Below are 20,866 nucleotides of genomic sequence, written 5' to 3' on the forward strand. Positions count from 1 at the left end.
GACTGTTCTTTGCATTTTCGCGCGGTTGTTCGTTTCTTCGTCGCCAATTGATGCACTCATAATAAATGGTCAGATTGAGTATTATGTACAATGAGAAAGTGTGACCTTAGCTCCTTTATTAAGATTCCAGAGTGCAGGTACCTCGTGGGTGACCTGCTTATATACTATGCTCCCAAGGGATGTTGGGATCCCTTGGGACTCCAACAGGTAGGCCCTCTGGTGGTCAGCTGTGATGCAGGTTACAAGGGGTTAAATACATAACAGTTATAGGAAGTCTGGGGGCAGTGTGTGTTAGGGAATCTGGGAGCAATGCTGGAGCAGGGTCTGAAAGCAAAGCTTTAGGAAAGTGCTCAGATCTAGGACTTCAACATGACTGAGGAGCAGCAATTATCCATTTCAGGAATTTTTAATTATCTTCACCAAATAGAGCAGCCATTATCTATTCCATGGCGATAAAATAAAAGTACCAACAACAACCAATTACAAAGCACACTGAATGATGCAGACACCAGATCCAAGCCATTTTCCACAAAATATCCCAAACCAGTTGTTTTGTTTGCCTGCATAACAACAGTCACTGCTTTTCAAAAGTAGATCATTGTATGTGATGTGCTTTGAGACATTTCTGAGAGATGTGATAAGACGCTTCTACAAATACAGGTCTTTCTTTTTGCAGGGATTGGATGTAATTTAAGAAACTAATGGCCCTGAAATTCCGGTCGGAGGCTTCCCACGGACAATTGCCTCAGACTGGAGAATTTTTACGAATTTACCTGGTGGTCTCGGAGGCGCCCTGGATTCCGGTGGGGAGGCCTTCCCTTCCCGCGCTGCGAAGCGCACTCCCGTCCTCCAGGTTCCCACACAAAAGGTGCAGTCACGTGTGACTGCTCAACCAATCAGGTACAGTATTCCACAGCTTTCTCATTAATAGCAATGAGAACGCCGTATCTACGAGTTCTCAGTGCTATTAATGGGAAAAAAAACAAACACACACAAATAAAAAATAAAAAACAGACCTCACATAATTAAAATTAATTGAAATTAAAGTTAATAAATGCCTTAGAAAAAACAATCTTTTTCCAATTTTTTTTAAAGTTTTGTAATTTGGGTTAAAAATAAACTTACTTTAGTGGGCAGAGTTTTTAACAATAAAATGTGTTAATTTAATTTAGGCGCTTTTTCAGGCACAAGAATTTTGAGGACATTTGCTCGGCAGGATATGCATAAATCCCGCAATCTTGCCCAAGCAAATGTCCTCGCTCCCAATCTGCGGATGATCTGTCAAGCTCCAGCTTGACTGATTGGAAAAGCCGGTTTTCAGTGCATGCGCATTGTGCACTAAAAATCGACTTTTCCGATGTCAACATCATAGGCAGTCCCTCAAAATCGAGGAAGACTTGCTTCCATTCTAAGGGGTGTTCTCAGTGACTGTGCAGTCCAATACAGGAATTACAGTCTCTGTCACAGGTGGGGCAGACAGTGGTTGAAGGAAAGGGTGGGTGGGGAGTCTGGATTGCCGCACGCTCCTTCCGCTGCCTGCGCTTGATATAGCAACAGTTGCGGTTCTCAATGCACTGCCTCAAACTTATTTAGATAAATGATCTCTTCACTTCTCAGTCTTCAAACTTCAATCATGCCATTTCTACCTTGTTGCTATTTGTAACTAGGTTTATTTATACCTGTACCTAATTTAACTTTCACTGCTCACTTTCATCTATCTCCCCTGCTCACGCCTGTGTTCTACTAATTTTTGATGGCCTCCATATGCCACTACTCAACAGGAAAATGAATAGACATGGAGAAAGGTCAATGAAAAGGAGAGCAGGAGCCCAGGCCTGTGTCGAGTGGGGGCTGAATTTTTTATGACAGCTGAGATGTCATTTTGGTAGTTGATCATTTTCATCCTATTGATTGGGCTTGGTTCAGAGCTCAGCAATCATGCTTGAGAAATCACAAAAGCTTCACTCAACATTTCTTCTATTTGCTATTTGTAGCAATATCATAAAGACTAATATAAAGTACATATTTACACTGTCACCACAAATAGCGAACACCAGAAATATTCCTTTTGGAGCTTTAGTGCCTCTAACTGGAGCTCTGTGATCCTACATAAATTTAAGAGTAAGTATATATGTGCCAAATACTATGGATAGATGTTTTTCGTGTAGTTGCATTGTGTTTTACGGTGTTGCAACAATGTAAGATACTGGACCAGGTGACAGATCATAATGAGGTCTGTTGCTTTACAGATAGATCATAATTTGAGTTTTATGATTGCTGTACCGATGAATAGATAGAATGCCATTGTAAACATTTTATGTTGAATATTTGTGCTCCTCAAAATAATATTAAGTAAGAGTCAAATTTCAACTAATTTAAAAATTCATTGTCAAATCAAATTTCATCCAATGACACAAGACATTATACAAATAGGTAGAAAACTATTGTCAAGCTAACTTAAAGTTACATCATTATTTTGGCAAAATAACGTGAATGTCATTTCACTCGATTTGTTCAGAGAATTGTGCACTGACATGGTTGCCGACATTTTTTAATGTTTCTTAAATATACATTTGCAAATTAAGCTATTTGTGTATAAAAGGCAAACCACAACAGGTCACAGTGCTGCAGAGGTAATATTGGTTGCAATGCAAACTACTTTCTTGGCAGCCAACAAATTAATTTTAGTGCAATATTTGAGTTAGCAGGAACTCTGCATCAAGCAATTTCATATAAACCTAAACTCACAATCAAAGAAATGCACCATCATCATTTGCAGTTTGTGTAGCGGAGATTAAAAATCAAATAACCATATTGTTTTGTAAGGTATGAATTATGTACTTTAGACCCAATCCAATAGATTAATATATGGGAGTGGAAATTTATTTCATCCATTTTTGGGCATAAATTAAGGCGGCACTCTGGGAATGCATGCCAGAAGCTGAAGGCCTAAGACTCACCCAAAATTGGGCCTTGGGCCTCATCAGCATATTTGGACGAGTTGTGGGTGCCAACCGGGCATCCAGAGACAGCTTCCCGGTTCCACAAGGATAAAGTTGGGCTGGCTGTCTCCACGACAGCAACCCTCAGGTGATGAGTGGAGCACTCCTGCTCCTCTTGATGCCACTTTCAGTTAAGTATTTTTTTTTAAACTTACCTTTTTGTCGGCGGTGGTCCAGGACTGCTGGTTAGGCTACATGTAGATATGGTTATCCGGAAAGCAACAAACCCTTCATCGGCTGCATTCAGGGCAGCCCAATTTCAAGAACGGACATGAGACCCCCTATTTGCATATGCTTGTTTCAGGCACGGGCCCTGGATGCCAACACTGGAGCCTTTACTAATATGGTGGGTGGCACAATTTTGCCACAGAATGTGCCACGCACACCTCCCGCCATATTGGACAGTTGGGCACTATTTTACATCTGTAAAATGCAGTGGATTTCTAGGCCATGATATCTACACAGAACTGCATAAAATAGCAACAAAAAACATAATAAATATTTTTATATAAAGACTTACTTTATTTTCTATTTGAATTCTATGCCCATGTTTAATAAAAGTTCCTTACATGGATAAGGGTGGCAACATGTTTAACCCTTTGAGGGTTATTTAAACAGAATAAATTTTCATATGACAGCAAACAGTCTCAAGTTCCAACATTACAAATTAGAAAATATGTAAACATTATTTTAGATTTGCTGTACATTTTAAGTAAATATCAGCTGGGCTTAAGAAAGTATGACATAATGGCTGAGAAAAACACTTCTTGTACCACCATAATCATGATTATTTCATAAAAATAGGGTCAACAAAACAAAAGATAGCAAATCTATTCCAGTTTGTTGAAGCATTCTGGGTATGTGCAAAATATTATTGGATTTAACACCAATCATTTCTTTCAAAGTCTCTACATGTGAGTTGCAATTTGCTAAGTTCTAAATCCCTTGAAGGCCGGAAATCTAATTAGAGTTGTCTAGAATAGAACAAAAAGTAATTGAATTCAACCACTAAAGCCATGTGGGAAATGTAATCAGTCAACAGGTTTGAGGTCTTAGAGAAGCAGTTCTACATTAAGATATTCCAGTTACATGTGCCACTTCAAGAAACATTGGGGTTAAAATTTGTCTTGGGCGGTGGCACAAGAACAGGTGATAACGAATGGGCCACCTGTTTTACTCCCCTCCCTATCTTCTGCAAAGAAATGGGCTGCTGATTGACTACCACCGTTTTACACTGCCGCCCAATGTCAATTTATACCCTATGGTCTTTACAAAAAGGTCCTTGATCATTATTCTTCAGGGAGGTACACGAGCTACTTTTATTTTATTTGTCATGACAACTACCCACACAGGTGACGACTTGCTTCAATGTGATTGACATCACTGCAAAATGTGCTCATGAACAAATAAGAATGTTTTTGTTAACCAAACACACTTTCATGAAGGCAGTGCTCTTCAATCTGTTTAATCTTTGTACCCTGTTAAAAATCTGCTTCTTTTTGATATCTATCTTGCTAAAGAATTTGAAATGAATATAGATGCGAGAGTGTGAAACCTCCACTGTGTGATTTGTTCCATTTACCATTGTGATTAGGCACCCGTGTCTCTAATGATGTGATTCAGATAGACTGTGCTCCACATACATACAGCACAGTGTAATTAAGTTACTTTACAATTATCAGTATATATTCTGGTTGCAACAAATGAGAGAAACAGTGAATGCAATTCCCATGGTCACTTTAGATTAATTGGGTGTAATTTTGACTTTGGGTGAATACATAAAATGGGTGATATTGATTCAGCTGCCGGGTTTTCATTTCCATTGACACCAAAGTCAAAATCCATTCTTCCCATTAAGTTTATTGGCCTTGTGAGCATATTAGTGTTGAGCCATTAAAAAGTTATATCATGTACAACAGGTACAGTGATTGCTTTAGAAAGGATGAGCTGCAACAAAGACATAAATCTTAGCAAGGAATGAAGTGAAAATTCCTTGGCGCCATAGCTTCATTTCAACATCAAGCAAGAAATCTTTGGACTCCATGAACTGCCGTTGTACATACACAATCCCAGTGTAAGCATTCAGCTTCCGTGTACTGAAGTAATTTTCCGCATTTCCTTTTGTAATGGTCAGGACAATGTTATCGCCTATATATGCAGGCGATGGCGCGATGCGGAAAATGGTGCTTGGAACCTGGACGTTAGTTGGAAAAGTCAGCTGATAGTAGGTGATTCTGACTGGTATGTTCTGGCAATCCATGTAGCTCGGACACATTATACGTTCACAACGCCTGAGAAAGAAAGGCCGACTTATTTATTATTGTGCAGGTAATGAAACAAGAACAAAGTTTCCTCACTAGATAGTTAAAGAACCTGCAGCACAAAAACTTCGGATGACGTGTATAATAGCTGGGAAAGCATTGCACAATAATGAGCCATTGTTATTGCTATACAGCACCATAAAATAGACTCTATGAAGCAATTATCAAATTAGCACAGTTATGACCCCCAGGGTGCTCAACCATCTGCAAAATAAACTCATAAATTAAATTAAATAGTCATTCTTTCCATTTGGTCTATACAAACAAATTATTTTTTACCTGGATATGAGAGCAATGGCCACAAAATTCCCTTCACAGGTGCTGATAGATAGGGTTTTGTAAATTATTCAGAACATCATAGACTCGTATAACACTGTGCTGTGCCGGCTCTCTGAAGGAGCTACCAATTAGTCCCCTTCCCCCGCTCTTTCCACATAGCCCTGCAAATTTTACATTTTTAAGTAGAGATCTAATTCCCTTTTGAAAGGTGGTATTGAATCTGCTTCCACCACCCTTTCAGGCCATGCATGCCAGATCACAATACCTCGCTAAGTAAAAAAAAATTCTCCTGATTTTCCCCCTGGCTTTTTTGCCAATTATTTGAAATCTGTGTCCTTTGTTACTGACCAGTGGCAACAGTTTCTCCCTATCTACTCCATCAAAACCTCTCAGAATTTTGAATCCAGCTATTAAATCTCCCATTAACCTTCTCTGCTCTTAGCAGAACAATCCCAGCTTCCCTAGTCTCTCCAGATAACTGAAAGTTGTCATCCCTGGTACCATTTGAGTAAATCTCTTCAGCACCCTTGCCAAGGCCTAGACGTCCTTTACAAAGCGCGGTGCCTAGAATTGGACACAATGCTCTAGCTGAGGTCTAACCAGTGATTTATAAAGGCTTAGTACGTTCATGAAAGGCAAGTACACATAGACATTATATATCACATCAAAAGGGACCAATTATCAACGACAGTATTTTTGCATCACGAAGGTTTGCCCAAGTTTTTATCTAATGAGTTCCAATATACAAAACCGTGCAAAATATTTGGGTATTTTTGAGATAGTATAAAGGCACTATCTCATACACTTACTTTCTGGGGCTGGTTCACACCTGATGAATATACACAAAGGAAGGTACTGGCTCAGAAAGAAACATTTGGCAGGAATTCAACTCGCATCCAAAATGGATGTAAGAATTGGTGGAGTGATGGCTTGAGGCAAATTTGGCTTCGGACATCAATTTAATGCTATTGGAGAGCTGCGGACATCAAATGGGCTCCTTGCTGCAGCTCACGGAGAAAAGGCGATTGTGGGGGGTCAGGGGGTGGGGGGGAGGGGGGATGTGGTGAAGGGGAGCACGAATGTCCTGGTAGCAGGGAGGAGTTTTTTGTGGGCCCAAAAATAAAAACTGAGGCTGGGTCGTTTTTGATCTGCCTCCAGCAAGCTCCGCTAATTTGTACATGAATTTCACATTCCCGGTCCTATAACTGGTGTGGAACCAATTAGCATATTTCGGGGGTAATTCCTGCTTTGGGCAGGCGCCCCAGATGACCAATAGTCACCTGAGCCAATATGGCGTCCGGTGCAATCTCGGCCCACTTTTGATGCGGCAGATCGTGTTAAATCTCCGTTCTCAAATTTATGACATGCTCCAAACGGGAACAGGCGACCGATTCCACCAGGAGTCGGAGTGTTGGGAGCAGCACTTTGGCTGAATGTCATACTTCAGATTCTCATTCAAAAATGATTTTAAAACTTAAAGCTTCCACTCAAATTGGTGTAGTTGCGAAATCAGCGGGGGGAAATGGCCACTGCTGCCATCCTCTCTGCGGAATATTCAAATCACAAATACTGGAAGATATGGAGGAAATTATCCATGGTGAGATCAGCAGGTTAGATGGCTACTTTTTCAGTCTCAGTCGCTGATTACAGGAAAATCTAGCCGCACGAGCTGAACGGCTTCTTCCTGTGCTGCACATTGCTATGGTTCTTATCTTTTTATACTGCAGAACTAACTAGAAACAATTTTTATCATGCAGACAAATCTCAGATTTGCTTCATGATTGGAAACAATTGAGCACTTACATATCAGCCGCTTTTCTGTAGTTTGGTGGGCAATCCACTAATGGGCATCGGAATCCGCCTTGAATGTTGAAGCAGGTTTCAGTTGATGTGCAATTGTGTGTTCCTATAGCACATTCATCAATGTCTGTGAGAAATTACACAAAACTGTCAGGTTCAATGGTTTACTTCAAGGGAAAACATGAATACTGAAACTATTATGTGATCAAATGACAAGAATATGCAAGGTAAGGCAGTGCTGTCGAACTTGCCAATGTCCAAGTGAATTGTATTAACTCTAGAGCCCAGTTGACTTCGACATAGAAATGCTGAGAAGATATATGAGGCCATTAAAATTACTCATCATATTTGGACTGGCATTTCAGGCTTTGTTTACTGTTATAATTGATAGTTATTGTTTTGTAGAATGTTGAGGAACTCTGTTAAGTGATCCAGTGGGGCCAATTTTAACACTGGGCAGACCGGGGAGTAGAGCAAATGCAAAACACACATGCTGCAGAATGCACCACTTAAAGGGAGATTGCATTCCCTGCTGCCTGGTTCTCTCTATAAACTGGATGATTGGGAAGAATGAGTAACAGGGAATCAGCCAGATTCTCAAAGCCTCCTTGATGGTGCTGTTGGAAGAGATGAGGATAAAGAGGGAAGCCCTGTATCCCAGCAATTGAAGGAGAGTTCCCAAACATGATGTGCACCCCAAGCATGGAGGGAGGTGACAGAGATTGTAAACTCCAGGGGTTGGATTTTCTGTTTGTTGCTGCCTCTGCTTTCATCCTGAAATGGTGGCAGAAAGCTCTTCCAGGTGGACGGCCAGCTTCTAGCGCCCCGCTGGGGTTTTCGGGATGGGTTTTGGTGGGACGTGGAGCATCACTGCCCGGATGTGGCGAGCTGGTGTGCAACGCCCCTGGTTGCGACACCGGCTTGATTTTTGATTCTGGTCCGATTGGGAGCATTCCATGGAGCCCCGTGCTGGGACCGCCTGTGAAAGTGGGCGGTCTGACCTGTAGCGGCTGCAGTGAGGTAGGTAATGTCCACCTCAGGTAAGTGTGATTGTTTTTTGGGGTTTTTTTGCGATTTATGTTGTGGTGGCATGAGTTACTTATTGGGAATGTTTTTGGTGGTTTTTTTCAGGTATCTTATTTTCTCCCTTGGCCTCTCTTCAAGCGCTCCGAGGCCGGCTGGTTAGCTCGGGATTTTCGCTTGCTCAGCCGGCCTAGCACCCTAACAGAAGTGTGCAGCGCCTCCCTTAGCGCTCGGCTCCACACTCAGGGCCCAGCTGATGAATTTTGCAGATTGAGACGCAAACTGTTCCTGGGCCCTGCTACCATTACCGCCCCAAAATGAGCAAAACCGAAAATCCAGCCCTAGGTTTGTAACCCCCAGCACCTGAATCCAGTACTCTAATGACCTCACAGGAATGGCACGAGTGACTACTGCTCTTTATTTATCCCTCTCTCTCTCTCAAGAACACATGTCAGTAGTTCTTCACATGCCTCCTCCAGCACTAATTTATTCCCTCTCCTACATCACTTCCCTCACATTCCATCACAAAGGTACAACATGCCACCTCTCATAGGTTAAGCGAATGGGCTAAGGTTTGGCAGATGGAATATAATGTCGAAAAATGTGAGGTCATTCACCTTGGGAAAAAAAACAGTAAAAGGGAATATTATTTGAATGGGGAGAAATTACAACATGCTGCGGTGCAGAGGGACCTGGGGGTCCTTGTGCATAAATCCCAAAAAGTTAGTTTGCAGGTAATCAGGAAGGCGAATGGAATGTTGGCCTTCATTGCGAGAGGGATGGAGTACAAAAGCAGGGAGGTCCTGCTGCAACTGTACAGTGTATTGGTGAGGCCGCACCTGGAGTAGTGCATGCAGTTTTGGTCACCTTACTTAAGGCTGATTCCGGAGATGATGGGGTTACCTTATGATGATAGATTGAGTAGACTGGGTCTTTACTCGTTGGAGTTCAGAAGGATGAGGGATGATCTTATAGAAACATTTAAAATAATGAAAGGGATAGACAAGATAGAGGCAGTGAGATTGTTTCCACTGGTCGAGGAGACTAGAACGAGGGGGCACAGCCTCAAAATACGGAGGAACCAATTTAAAACCGAGTTGAGAAGGAATTTCTTCTCCCAGAGGGTTGTGAATCTGTGGAATTCTCTGCCCAAGGAAGCAGTTGTGGCTAGCTCATTGAATGTATTCAAATCACAGATAGATAGATTTTTAACCAATAAGGGAATTAAGGGTTATGGGGAGCGGGCGGGTAAGTGGAGCTGAGTCCACGGCCAGATCAGCCATGATCTTGTTGAATGGCAGAGCAGGCTCGAGGGGCTAGATGGCCTACTCCTGTTCCTAATTCTTATGTTCTTATGTTCTTATTTTCAGTCCAAATACATACTCGCCTCTTCCTTGCTTCCTTCACAGCAGCCACGAGCATGGAAACCTTCTCACATGGAAACCTTTGCAGAATCAGCAACATCCCTCATTACATCTTCCTCACTTCACACTCCCGCCCTTGCTTTCCATTCAAGAGCGATCTATCCTGCTTGCATCTTGCTTCTCATTCCACTTAGCACGTGCAATGCACTCAGAAGCCCCACACATTATACGCTCTCCCTTGTGGGAAACACTGACACCCTAATCTTTAACTCAGGGTGCAAAGCGGGTGGGGGCGGGGCATGGTGGTTGGGGTCAGGGCAAGCAGGAAGCCCTCATGACCTTGTCAGCATGAGGCCCGGGCAATTTGTACTCCTGGGCCTTATTTCAATATGATTGATGGGCTGCCTACCCGAATATGTCAGGAAATGGACAGACCGTCCACTTTCTCCTCAGAATTTCCACCGGAACCCCCAAAGCCTATTTAAAATGAGCATATTAATTGGATAGAAAGAAAGACTTGCATTTATATAGTGCCTTTCACAACCACCGGACGTCTCAAAACACTTTACGGCCAATGAAGTACTTTTGGAGTGTAGCGATTGTTGTAATGTAGGAAACACGGCAGCTAATTTGCGCACAATCAAGCTTCTACAAACAGCAATGTGATAATGATCGGATAATCTGTTTTTGCTATGATGATTGAGGGATAAATATTGGCTAGGACACCGGGGATAACTCCCCTGCTCTTCTTCGAAATAGTGCTATGGGATCTTTTACGTCCAGTTGAGATAGCAGACGGGGCCTCGGTGTAACATCTCATCCGAAAGACGGCACCTCTGAGAGTGCAACATTCCCTCAGCACTGCACTGGAGTGTCAGCCTAGATTTTTGTGCTCAAGTCCCTGGATTGGGACTTGAACCCACTATCTTCAGACTCAGAGGCGAGTGTGCTACCCACTGAGCCACAGCTGACATCCTAATTAATTGAAATGGTTACTGGCAAAGGTTCAACACAGAGCACTCTGGACATTCACTCGTGACGATGCCCCATTTAGATCCACTCCCAATAATAATAACGCCCTGCCTACAAAATTTCGTCCAGTTTTCTATCCAGCACAATAATCTTTAATGTGATACCTTCTCAAAGTATTTTTTGTAAAACAAGGTATATAACCTCAACTGAACTACTGTTCACTGTTCTGGTCATTTCTTGTAAGAACTCAATGAGGTTAATAAAGCAGAAGCTATGCTTCCGGAAGCTATGTTGAGAATCCTCAGTAAGTGCCAAACTCCCCGAGAGATAATAAATTGCATCCTAATGCTTTCGAACAGCTTTCTCACAAGCAATGTCAAAATCTGATTTTTCTTTCCCTTCTTAAGTGATGTGACCCCATGAGCCTCTTTCTCATCAATGGAAATCAGCCCAGACTTTAATGAGATATTGAATATGTGTGGCTTTCAACTGCTATTCCCCATTTCCTTTAGCACTCGGGAATAAATGGAATCGTGTCCAGCCGCATTATCAGCTTGAAGTACCTTAATATTAACTAAATCGATTTCTGCAGTTCGATCTATTGAAGCAATTTCAGTAGCGCATCTATCCTGTGCCCCCAGGAATGTAGCATCGCCTTAAGGAGTGAAAAGCAGTGCAGAGTATCTATTTAGCTCATTGGCCATATCTTTATCTTCATACCTAACCTGCCTTGATAAATCCTTCAAAGGGCTGATGAGTCTAATTGTTTTCTGACTGCTAACAAACTGAAAAAAGCCTTGGTATCACTACTGTAATTGGACTACTCTGCTTTTTTAAAATCAGCATTCCTAATACTGGCTTTAGTTGACCTCAACTGTTTTTTATACTTATTACTAATCTTGTGACAATTGAACCACCCTATTTCGTCATTTAGGTATCACTTCACTATGAACTATCCATGTTTAGAGCAGACAACTCACTTTCCTGTTCCCCCACCCCGCTCCGTTCCATTCCTGTAATTTCTCATCAACTAGCATTTCTTGGCTGAATCATGCTCCACGCACAGAATCTGCACATTATGAACTTTATGAAGCAGGAGTCAGCCAAGAGCTAGAGACACTAGTTGAGGAGCCACGACACACAATGAGCAGATATGGTGAAGCAGCAACAGGAGCTCCCACACAGTAGTAGTTCTAGATATTATATTCAAAATGATTTGTTTTCCTAAACTAATGGACTTGTACATAAACGACTGCAAGATTCAATTTACTGTAAATCATTCCAAAGTGTATAAAAAGGGAGTCTCAAAACACAGACACTACAGTCACCATAGCTGCCAATGTTTTGGCCCTAGAGGAAAGGAGAATACATGCATATGCCAAAGGTGAATTTATCACCTGGAGGTACTTTACCAGATGTTATAATCTTATAGATAACTTCACATATATGCATATTAGTACAAATTCCCCACTCTAAACCAAACACTGCATAGATCAAGACAGGGGTGAAAATTATCTTCTCTCTCACACAGAGAGTGCTATCTCACTGATAGTGCCAGAATATTTTTTTAAGTATGAAACACAAATTATGCATTTATTAATTATTTGTATGTGGTGGGGCATCTGGCTGTGGAGATTGAAGAGTAGGCAGGAACTGCAGAGCAGGAGCAGAAACTTGTATTATTTTTAAAATTTGAAGATTACTCAATTATAGTTTTAATTATTTCTACCCAATTGGAGGTACCATAACTGGTGCTTTCATCAATCTGGCTGTCTATATTGCAAGGAACTTGAGTTGGAATATTTTCCTTTCAGTGTTTTTTTGAAGGCTGCACAAGGTGGTGGGAAGTGATGAACAGCCACAAGGCAGGGTGTAGAGAAGGGAAGAGCACCATCAGTTCTAATAGTGAGGGTAATATAACAGGCATGAGCCAGTCTACCATGTATCCCTCTGCTATTCAGATGATCAATCATGTCATTATATTTGTTCCCTCATGAGCAGTGAGTATTAACAACAAGTACTACATAATAGTGCTGCATTCCACAGAATCCCGGGCCAGTCGATGGCAGATGCGCAGACTTTTCACTTCTTCAATAGGTTAAATTGTTTTCTGCCATAGGCATGGGCACCATTCAGTGTAAACGGATCCTGTGCTACCAAAAATATTGACAAACCGGCATAACTAATTTCCCTGGATCCTGGAATGATGCCAATTGATCTCACCAGAGTCTTGATAGCTGCGTGTGATAATGGTTACCACCTGAGGCCATGCTGAGAATCCGCAAAACCTGCTGAATGGAGAGGTGATCAAAATCTTTGACATGTTTAAGATATGTTCAACTGCCTTGACAGTTCTGGTGGAATGGTACATTATAGTGCTCAGAAAGTGGCAGAGTTAGGGTTGCAGTCAATCAACAGGGGGTGTAATATTGGAAGAGGGCGGGGCTAAAGTTACAACTGTTCATATTCGACCAACAAATGAGGTGCTGCCATGGCTTGGCCGAAAACTTGTGAAGCTTCAGAATTAGAGCAGCCAATGAAGTGATAGTGGAGACTGGCTGAAACTTGAAGCCCTTGATTGGGATGATGTATCAGAAATACCATGGCATTTTTTACACTTTAATAAAAAATGCTGGATAAAAGCAATGCTGGCTTAAAATAAAACCCTGGATAAAAATCTCACGTGTGCTGTTTTAGTGAAAAGAGGACACCTCACAGCTGAAACAATCTATTGAAGGAGAAATGTGCTCTGGTATTGCAAAACTTATTTTCATGGGGGGAATTCCAACCCGGAATTTTTGATTTTTTGACCCCAAAAGAAAGGGTTCCGATAAAAAAAATCCAGGCTATTTTTGTTCAGAAATCAGACATTGCTCCAACCATCAGCCCATGAAATGACAACAACTCAAATAGAAAGTGTGTTGTCTGTAGTGTGTGTTAGATGTAGTGCTTACTACTCGGGGGATCAAGGGGTATGGCGAGAAAGCAGGAATGGGGTACTGAAGTTGCATATTCAGCCATGAACTCATTGAATGGCGGTGCAGGTTCGAAGGGCCGAATGGTCTACTCCTGCACCTATTTTCTATGTTTCTATGACTGAGCTGACAAGCAATGGGGCAACATGCAAAATTTTCCAATATTGGACTTATCAAACCACATCGGAGGAATTCAATCCACCTTAATAATTTTTGTTAGAACATATAATCATGAGAAGATGGATATTTAACTGCAGTACCAGAAACAATATTTATAAAAAGTTAGCTTAATTATCATACAAATTGTACAATGTAAAATAATGTTCTAAGATGGAGAGGTGTCAGGGGGGTGGGTGTGTGTGAGAAGTTAGAACCAAATGAGGAAGAATCTTACCTCTACAAGTTCTTCCGTTAGGTGACACCGTATAACCAATCTCGGGACAGGCACAATTATAACTGCCAGGGACGTTCAGGCAGCGGAATGTACAGAGGGTGCCTCCACTTTGTGCACACTCATCAATATCTGAAATGAAAATTTGCTTTAGCTAATACTGTATCTGTACAACAAAGGATTCAGGGTCGTTCGACCACTAGATGGCAACAGGATCTAAGTTCTTGATTGCATGTTCACATCGAATAAATGCACAGCAGTATTACACAATGGAATTATTTAATTAATAATGGTTATATTTATTAAATCAATTTGTCTTGATCGTGATACACCAAAAGAAACTGGCCCTAGCTTATTTTAATAGAAATGCTAAATCTACAGATTTGCTACGTGGTAATAGAACTTTCAGTTTTTTTTATTTGAAAATATTATCTTTATTGAAATGATTAGTTGAACATTTAAAGATCATTTCCCCTGTCTGAGACTCCAAGCCCTTAATCAGAAACGTCAGGCAGTTTGCTTTGCGTTATTAGCCAGTTTCTATCTCTGTTGTCTAGCTAATATACTAAAGACTAGAAATATATTCAGCGATTGTTTGGTTAATGGAATAATGTTAATGGTCTTCAGTAGAACAGGTCCTGAACAATCAGATCAAACCCATGTGCATTAATGCATTGTGTCGATATCTACTGTAAAACAGAAAATCGATAAGTTACTGATTTAATTTTCTGTTGGGTATGATTTCTATTTAATGAAATGACACATTACAAATAATGATTACAGTATATTGTACACAATTTGTATCATTGAAAGCCAGATAAATGCTTCAATATTATAGTACAATGTAAATGGAGCTCATTTATGTACCAGCAGTAGTATTAGAAAACTAATTTATCAAGAACATTAGGCAACTACAGCAGCATATTGTCAATGGATAACAATAGGCCTTACATCTCTGTGCCATTAAAAACAGCTAGCTTGTCTCCACCATGAATTTAGTTTCTGACAGGGTCTTGATCTTGGACCAAAGGTGTTCATTTCTCCAAGCAGATCAGAAGCCAGTTACTGTATGCTACAATGCAGCTTTATTTTAAAATAAAGAAAAAAGAAAACACATTTTTGTTTCTTTTTGAAGGGGAGAATGCTGTGTTTTGTGCTCCACAAGGTAATGGATTTGAGTCTTGGGGAATGTAAGATTTTTATGATCAATGGCAGCATCAAAAGCTTCCAGGTCAAGTACTGTGAGGATTGGAAGCAACGTCGACCACACTCTACACTACCTCAACAATGTGCCTTCAGCTACAAAGTGAATTTTGTACAATGCCAGCATTTTGGTTGAGCCCGCAAGGACACTATGGAAAGGGATGTCGTCTACTTGAGGAGGTACGTGTAATTGCCGAGTGGGTGATGTCAGTTTTTTTGTCTCTAATGCAAATGGAAAGGGAATCCTTTGATCCTTTGCTGACGTGGAGTTGTAAAACATTCGACAATGCAACCAATCTGGACATTGAGACGAGTGCCGTTAACCAGAGTAACTTCCTATGAAGGAGGAACTGTGTGTGCTGAGCCAATTGTTCATGAGACAGGACTGAATTGCCATCCGAAGGGAATTGCAGGAGCAATTCTTGATGTTGGTGCATGAGGACACCAGGGGGTGGTAAAAAAGAGTGGTGGCCAGGAATGGATCGGCTCACAAAACAGGTGGGCAAGCATTGCCGTGTTTGCCAAATGGTAGGATAATATTCTCCACCTGAACCATTGGTATGAAGCAGACCAACATGTGGACCACAGCAAGATCTGTGGCAGACTTTATGGGACCTCTACCAAGAGGCAAATATTTGATAGCAGTCACGGACTGTTAGAGTGGGTTTCTCAGGTCAAAGTTTTGAAAGAAATTACAATGGCACACATAGTGAAGGCAATGAAGGGGATCTTCATGACATATGGAGTACAATTTTAATTGCAAACCAACAATGGTAGGCAATTTGTGGCTGAAGACTTCAAACCAATTTTTGGTGGAATATTTGGTCGAACTACTACTCCGTACTAGCCACAGACTAATAGTGAGGTGGAACAGCTAAACAGCACACAAGTCTAGTCAGAAAAGGAAGCCTGAAGCATGAAATAGAGCACCCCACAGGCAACAACGGGTGTGACTCCAGCTTGGTTAATGTTAGGAAAAGAGCTGCATAAAGTTGTTAGATCTGCGACGCAATGCTACCATTCTTTGAGCCACCATGCATGCCTGAGGGAAGTTAAGGTTGGCCAATCAAGTTTTGGTAAAGGTTCTGAAAACCGGCAAACTGACAATGAATTTCAAACCCGAACCCTACAAAACTGTGATGAGGAGAGATGGAGGAAAGCTCACCGCACAGTCACTAGCCGGGGTGAAGGTTACTTGTAAAGTAGCTGGTAGGATAGCTGGATAATCTGGCAGGGAGCCAAGCAGGAAAAAGAAACATGTTGAATGGAGGAGGGAGAACAGGGACCAAATGAAAATCACAAAGGGAGAACAGAGGCGAGTGAAAAGGAAGTGCCTCATGTAGAGGGAAGACTATCGCAGTCGCAAAAGCTCCCTTGTCACATCAAGGACGTTGTGATGATCGAGTGAAGCAAAAGTAAGGGAGGGATGTAGAGCACTGTATAGTTTTAAGCATGTGCGGGTTGTGCGGGAAGTTCTCTGAAAGGAAATGATGACAAAAAGGTCAAAGGGCATTCACCATTTTGTTTGTGCCATGTGGCTGCTGTGTATGTTGAAGCTACGCTACTTAATAATTGCTCGTTTTTTATGAAGTGTCTAATCACTCCAACAGTATCAATATTCTACACTAATGTGTCATCCTGTCAATTTAACCTAGATTGACACCTATAAAGAGCTGAAAGGATTGTATTCAAATACCAAACAGACCCTCAAATTTAATCAACCTTTATTTATTGTGTTACTATTTTCCGTGTTCTGATTTTTTTGCATGTTTTCCGCTCCTCTCATCATCCAAATTAATTCAATACCATCACACGACTCTTGTGAGCAATGCAGGAAAGCATTCTCTCAGTCAGTAACCTCTTTCGCACATTAATTGACTTAAACCAACTTATACATTGCTCTAGAGGAGAAGCTCAAATGTAAATGTCAATTACGATTGTCATCCAAACTATGGCCTCTTGTTCAAAAATAAGCACTCTGCCTTGTAGCTACACTTTAACAGCTACCTTTTCTTGAACATTTGGGTGAAGATGTTGTAGTTAGTTTATAGCCTTATTTAGCCATGTAAAAGACTATTGAAATAAAAATGATTTATTTTTTGCTCTGGTTTTCCTTACCCTCACAGGAATGTCCATCTAGTTCACTGAGTTGGTAGCCTTGTCTGCAATAGCACTGGTAGGAGCCATAGATATTGGCACATTCCTGACCACATAGATTGTTCTCACATTCATTTATATCTACAGAGAAATATATGCAGTTAGATAACATTGCCCAATCATCTTCATTGTTTCTATGCTATTTGGTTCTGTTCACTGTTTAAATACCATTCCAGATTGGGATCAACGCAGGATGGCTCAACAATAACCTATTAAGGTTGTGGCATCAAATTTCTCCAAATAAAAATCACCATGTGACTTCTGAGCAACAGTTTTGAGAATTACAATTAAGGGTTTCATTAATAAGTGTAACTTTAACATCAGACTACTGAAATGAACTCAGACTTCCTAATTCTGTTGCAGCAAACAAATATGCCATGGTGGCAGAAAGGGCATTATAATTGGCATCATAGCCCCGGATTAGGAAGAGGAAAATCTGGCAGTGTCCCTGATCATGATCACTATCCAGGGACCTTTGCTGAAAGTGCAAATGTATAATTTTCAGCTGAGTACAGGATCCAGTTCAGCTTTGATGATCCCCTTATGGTCGACAAGCCTGCCGACACAGGTGAACAATGGCCACTTGAGCAAGTTATCAAAGTGACAGGCACATGTGGACCTGTACCCCAGCAAACAGTCAGTGACTTCCTGAGAGGAAGGGAGGACAGAATATTGGAAAATAACAAGGAAACAAATTCCACATTTTGAGATAAATAAGTTGCTGTGATATCCAACACCAACAACATTTGCATTTATATAGATCTCCTCACACAGAGGAAAACCCCTCATTTATATAGAGCTCCTCACTTAGCATCATAGAATGGTTGCTGCACAGAAGGAGGCCATTCGACCAGTCAAGCCTGTGCCAGCTCTCTGCAAGAGCACTTCAGCTAGTCCCACCCTCCCGCCCTTTCCCCGTAACCCTTCATTTTTTTTTCCTTCAGTTACGTATCCAATTCCCTTTTTGAAAGCTACAATTGAATCTGCCTCCAACACCCTCTCAGGCAGTGCATTCCAGATCCTAACCATTCACTGCGTAAAAAAGTTTTCCCTCATGTCGCCTTTGGTTCTTCTGCCAATCACCTTAATTCTATGTCCTCTGGTTCTCGACCCTTCCACCAACAGGAACAGTTTCTCTCTATCTACTCTGTCGAGACCCCTCATGATTTTGAACACCTCTATCAAATCTCCTCTCAACCATCTCTGCTCTAAGGAGGGCAACCCCAGTTTCTCCAGTCTATCCACGTAAATGAAGCCCCTCATCCCTGGAACCATTCTTGTAAATATTTTCTGCACCCTCTTCAAGGTCTTCACATCCTTCCCAAAGTGCGGTACCCAGAATTGGACACAATACTCCAGTTGAGGCCAAACCAGTGTTTGCCTCTTAAAGACTCTTTGTGCTGCTCCTGGCACCACAAGGATATTTTGTCTGCCCCTCTCCTGAACGTGATCTTGCTAAACATCCTCCCTAAAATCCATACTTACCTTGTCATTCATTATCTCTGTGAGTCCCCACTGGTGGCCTCATCTGCCCCACCCCATCAATTTGAATTTCCACCCAACGGTGGTGACATCATTCCTGCTGGCTTCGGGCAAGAATCAGTGTTGGGGATGTAAATAAGGCCCGGCAGTAAAAATCGCCTGGGCCTCATGCTCTGGGGGCAAGACGGATCACCACCCACTTCAGCCTCTACAGCCCTGATTGTCATCCTGAGTTAAAATCAACCCCAAATGGCACTTGAAGAAAGCAGTGGGATTTGGATGGGTTTCCTAAGGAGGGGAGTGATGATGGTTATTTTCATTAAAGTGAGGGCTGTGTCAGATCAGAGAGAAAGGTTGGTGATATCTGCAAGCATGGCAATGAGATGGGGAAGCTGGATGATCAGGAACTGGGATGGAGAAAGATTTAGATAGCAGATAATGAGCTTCACGGATGGGCTGGGTGACCTGAGCATTGAAGTGAGGATTGTGGAGAAAAGGCAGAGAGCAGGAAAAGTGAGGCCACAGTTAATTGGAAGGCAAATGATGGAATTGAAAGGCTAAGGGAATGGGAGGGCCAGGCTAGGATCATCAGCAGAGTTGTAATGGGGATGAAGAGGGCACTACGCTGATGGAGCTGGTTTTGAACACGAGGAAATCCTTGAGCTCCTTGCATTATGTGTCTGAGGTGAGGAGAGGAAGTGAGGTAGGGAAATGCTTGAGTGTGCGGTCAAGAAAAGGGGTTTGGAGTTTTTTCTGCTTTACAGAATGAACTTGGGAGTAGTAGGTCATTTTGGCCAGGGAGAAGCAGTGAGGATACAACTTGAGGTGGTGCAGCTAGAGCTGATTGTGGGGAGACAAGCCAGATGAACATTATTTTTGTTCTAGCGTACCGCTTTGTCATTTGAGGCTGAAGAAATGGCAGGAATGGTGGCGTGGGATACACTTCAGGATCGGAAAGGAACAAGACTCTGGAAGGTGGGGGTGAGATAGTTATAAAGAAGATGGATAAAAATGTTGATGTCATCATAAGGAGCTGGCTAAAAGTAAGAGTCAGGACAAATTAGAGAGGGTGCTATGGAGAGAGTTTTGGGGTCGTTTTTGCATGGACTGAAAGTGACAGTGCAGCATAGGGACAGGCACGGGATATGTAGGAAAATGGGAAGCAGGCAGTGGTTGGAGCACATCTTATCAAGGATGATGATCAAGAGGGTCTGAGGTTACGCGAGATGTCAAGATTGGGTGGCCATGAGTGTACATGAGCGTGCTGATGTGGAAGGATTTGGGGCAGGATTGCAGAGGAGAACCCCACCCAATATCTCCAAAGCTTCTGTAAGAAAATGAACAGATGTAAAATGACACTGCTCACTTCTTCTGCAGGCTCCCTGAACATTGCTGCAGATATTTCCGATCGGGTTTAGAAGCCCCTGACTATCCAATATTTGGAACGATCATTAACAACTTTCTAAACTGAGACCAGGAAGAGGTGAACCTCCAAGTGCAAAGGAAATTAAACTGTTAATTGAAGATTATACAATAAAATGGTAGAGAGGTATCAAAAAATTATTTACACTAAGTGACCTTATCAGAGGTAACTTTAAATTAGGTATTGTATTTTTCATAAGCATAAATTCTTGTGTTATAGTACAATTACTCAATATATTTACAATGTACATGCTGGCTTATGTTCTCACTGTTATTGGCTTTTACCATTGACCAACACAATGATTAAAATACCTTCACAGTTCTTGCCATCAAGAGCTAGTTTGAATCCAGTGCTGCAGGTGCAGTAATAGGACCCAGGGGTATTCTCACAAGTATGTGCACACAGTCGACCAGGATAGCGCCAACATTCATTAACATCTGCCGGAAGCAAACAAGATTCAATGACAGGATAAAA

At 41.7% G+C, this 20,866-nt stretch overlaps 1 protein-coding gene across 2 annotated transcripts in view; it reads right to left on the bottom strand.

The window, feature by feature from the left end:
* Positions 1–3,503: 3,503 nt before the first annotated feature.
* Positions 3,504–20,866, bottom strand: part of fbln2 (fibulin 2) — a 250,263-nt gene continuing 232,900 nt past the window's right edge. For both annotated transcript variants that reach the window (XM_070895340.1, XM_070895341.1), the window contains 5 exons: positions 20,704–20,829; positions 17,449–17,568; positions 14,131–14,259; positions 7,406–7,529; positions 3,504–5,293 (listed from right to left, as the gene is read on the bottom strand). In XM_070895340.1, coding sequence (XP_070751441.1) covers positions 4,936–5,293; positions 7,406–7,529; positions 14,131–14,259; positions 17,449–17,568; positions 20,704–20,829 — 857 coding nt within the window. In that variant the 3' untranslated portion in view covers positions 3,504–4,935. The remainder of the gene's footprint in view (positions 5,294–7,405; positions 7,530–14,130; positions 14,260–17,448; positions 17,569–20,703; positions 20,830–20,866) is intronic.

Source organism: Pristiophorus japonicus, chromosome 12 (assembly GCF_044704955.1).
Source record: "Pristiophorus japonicus isolate sPriJap1 chromosome 12, sPriJap1.hap1, whole genome shotgun sequence".
Taxonomy (NCBI): Eukaryota; Metazoa; Chordata; class Chondrichthyes; family Pristiophoridae; genus Pristiophorus; species Pristiophorus japonicus.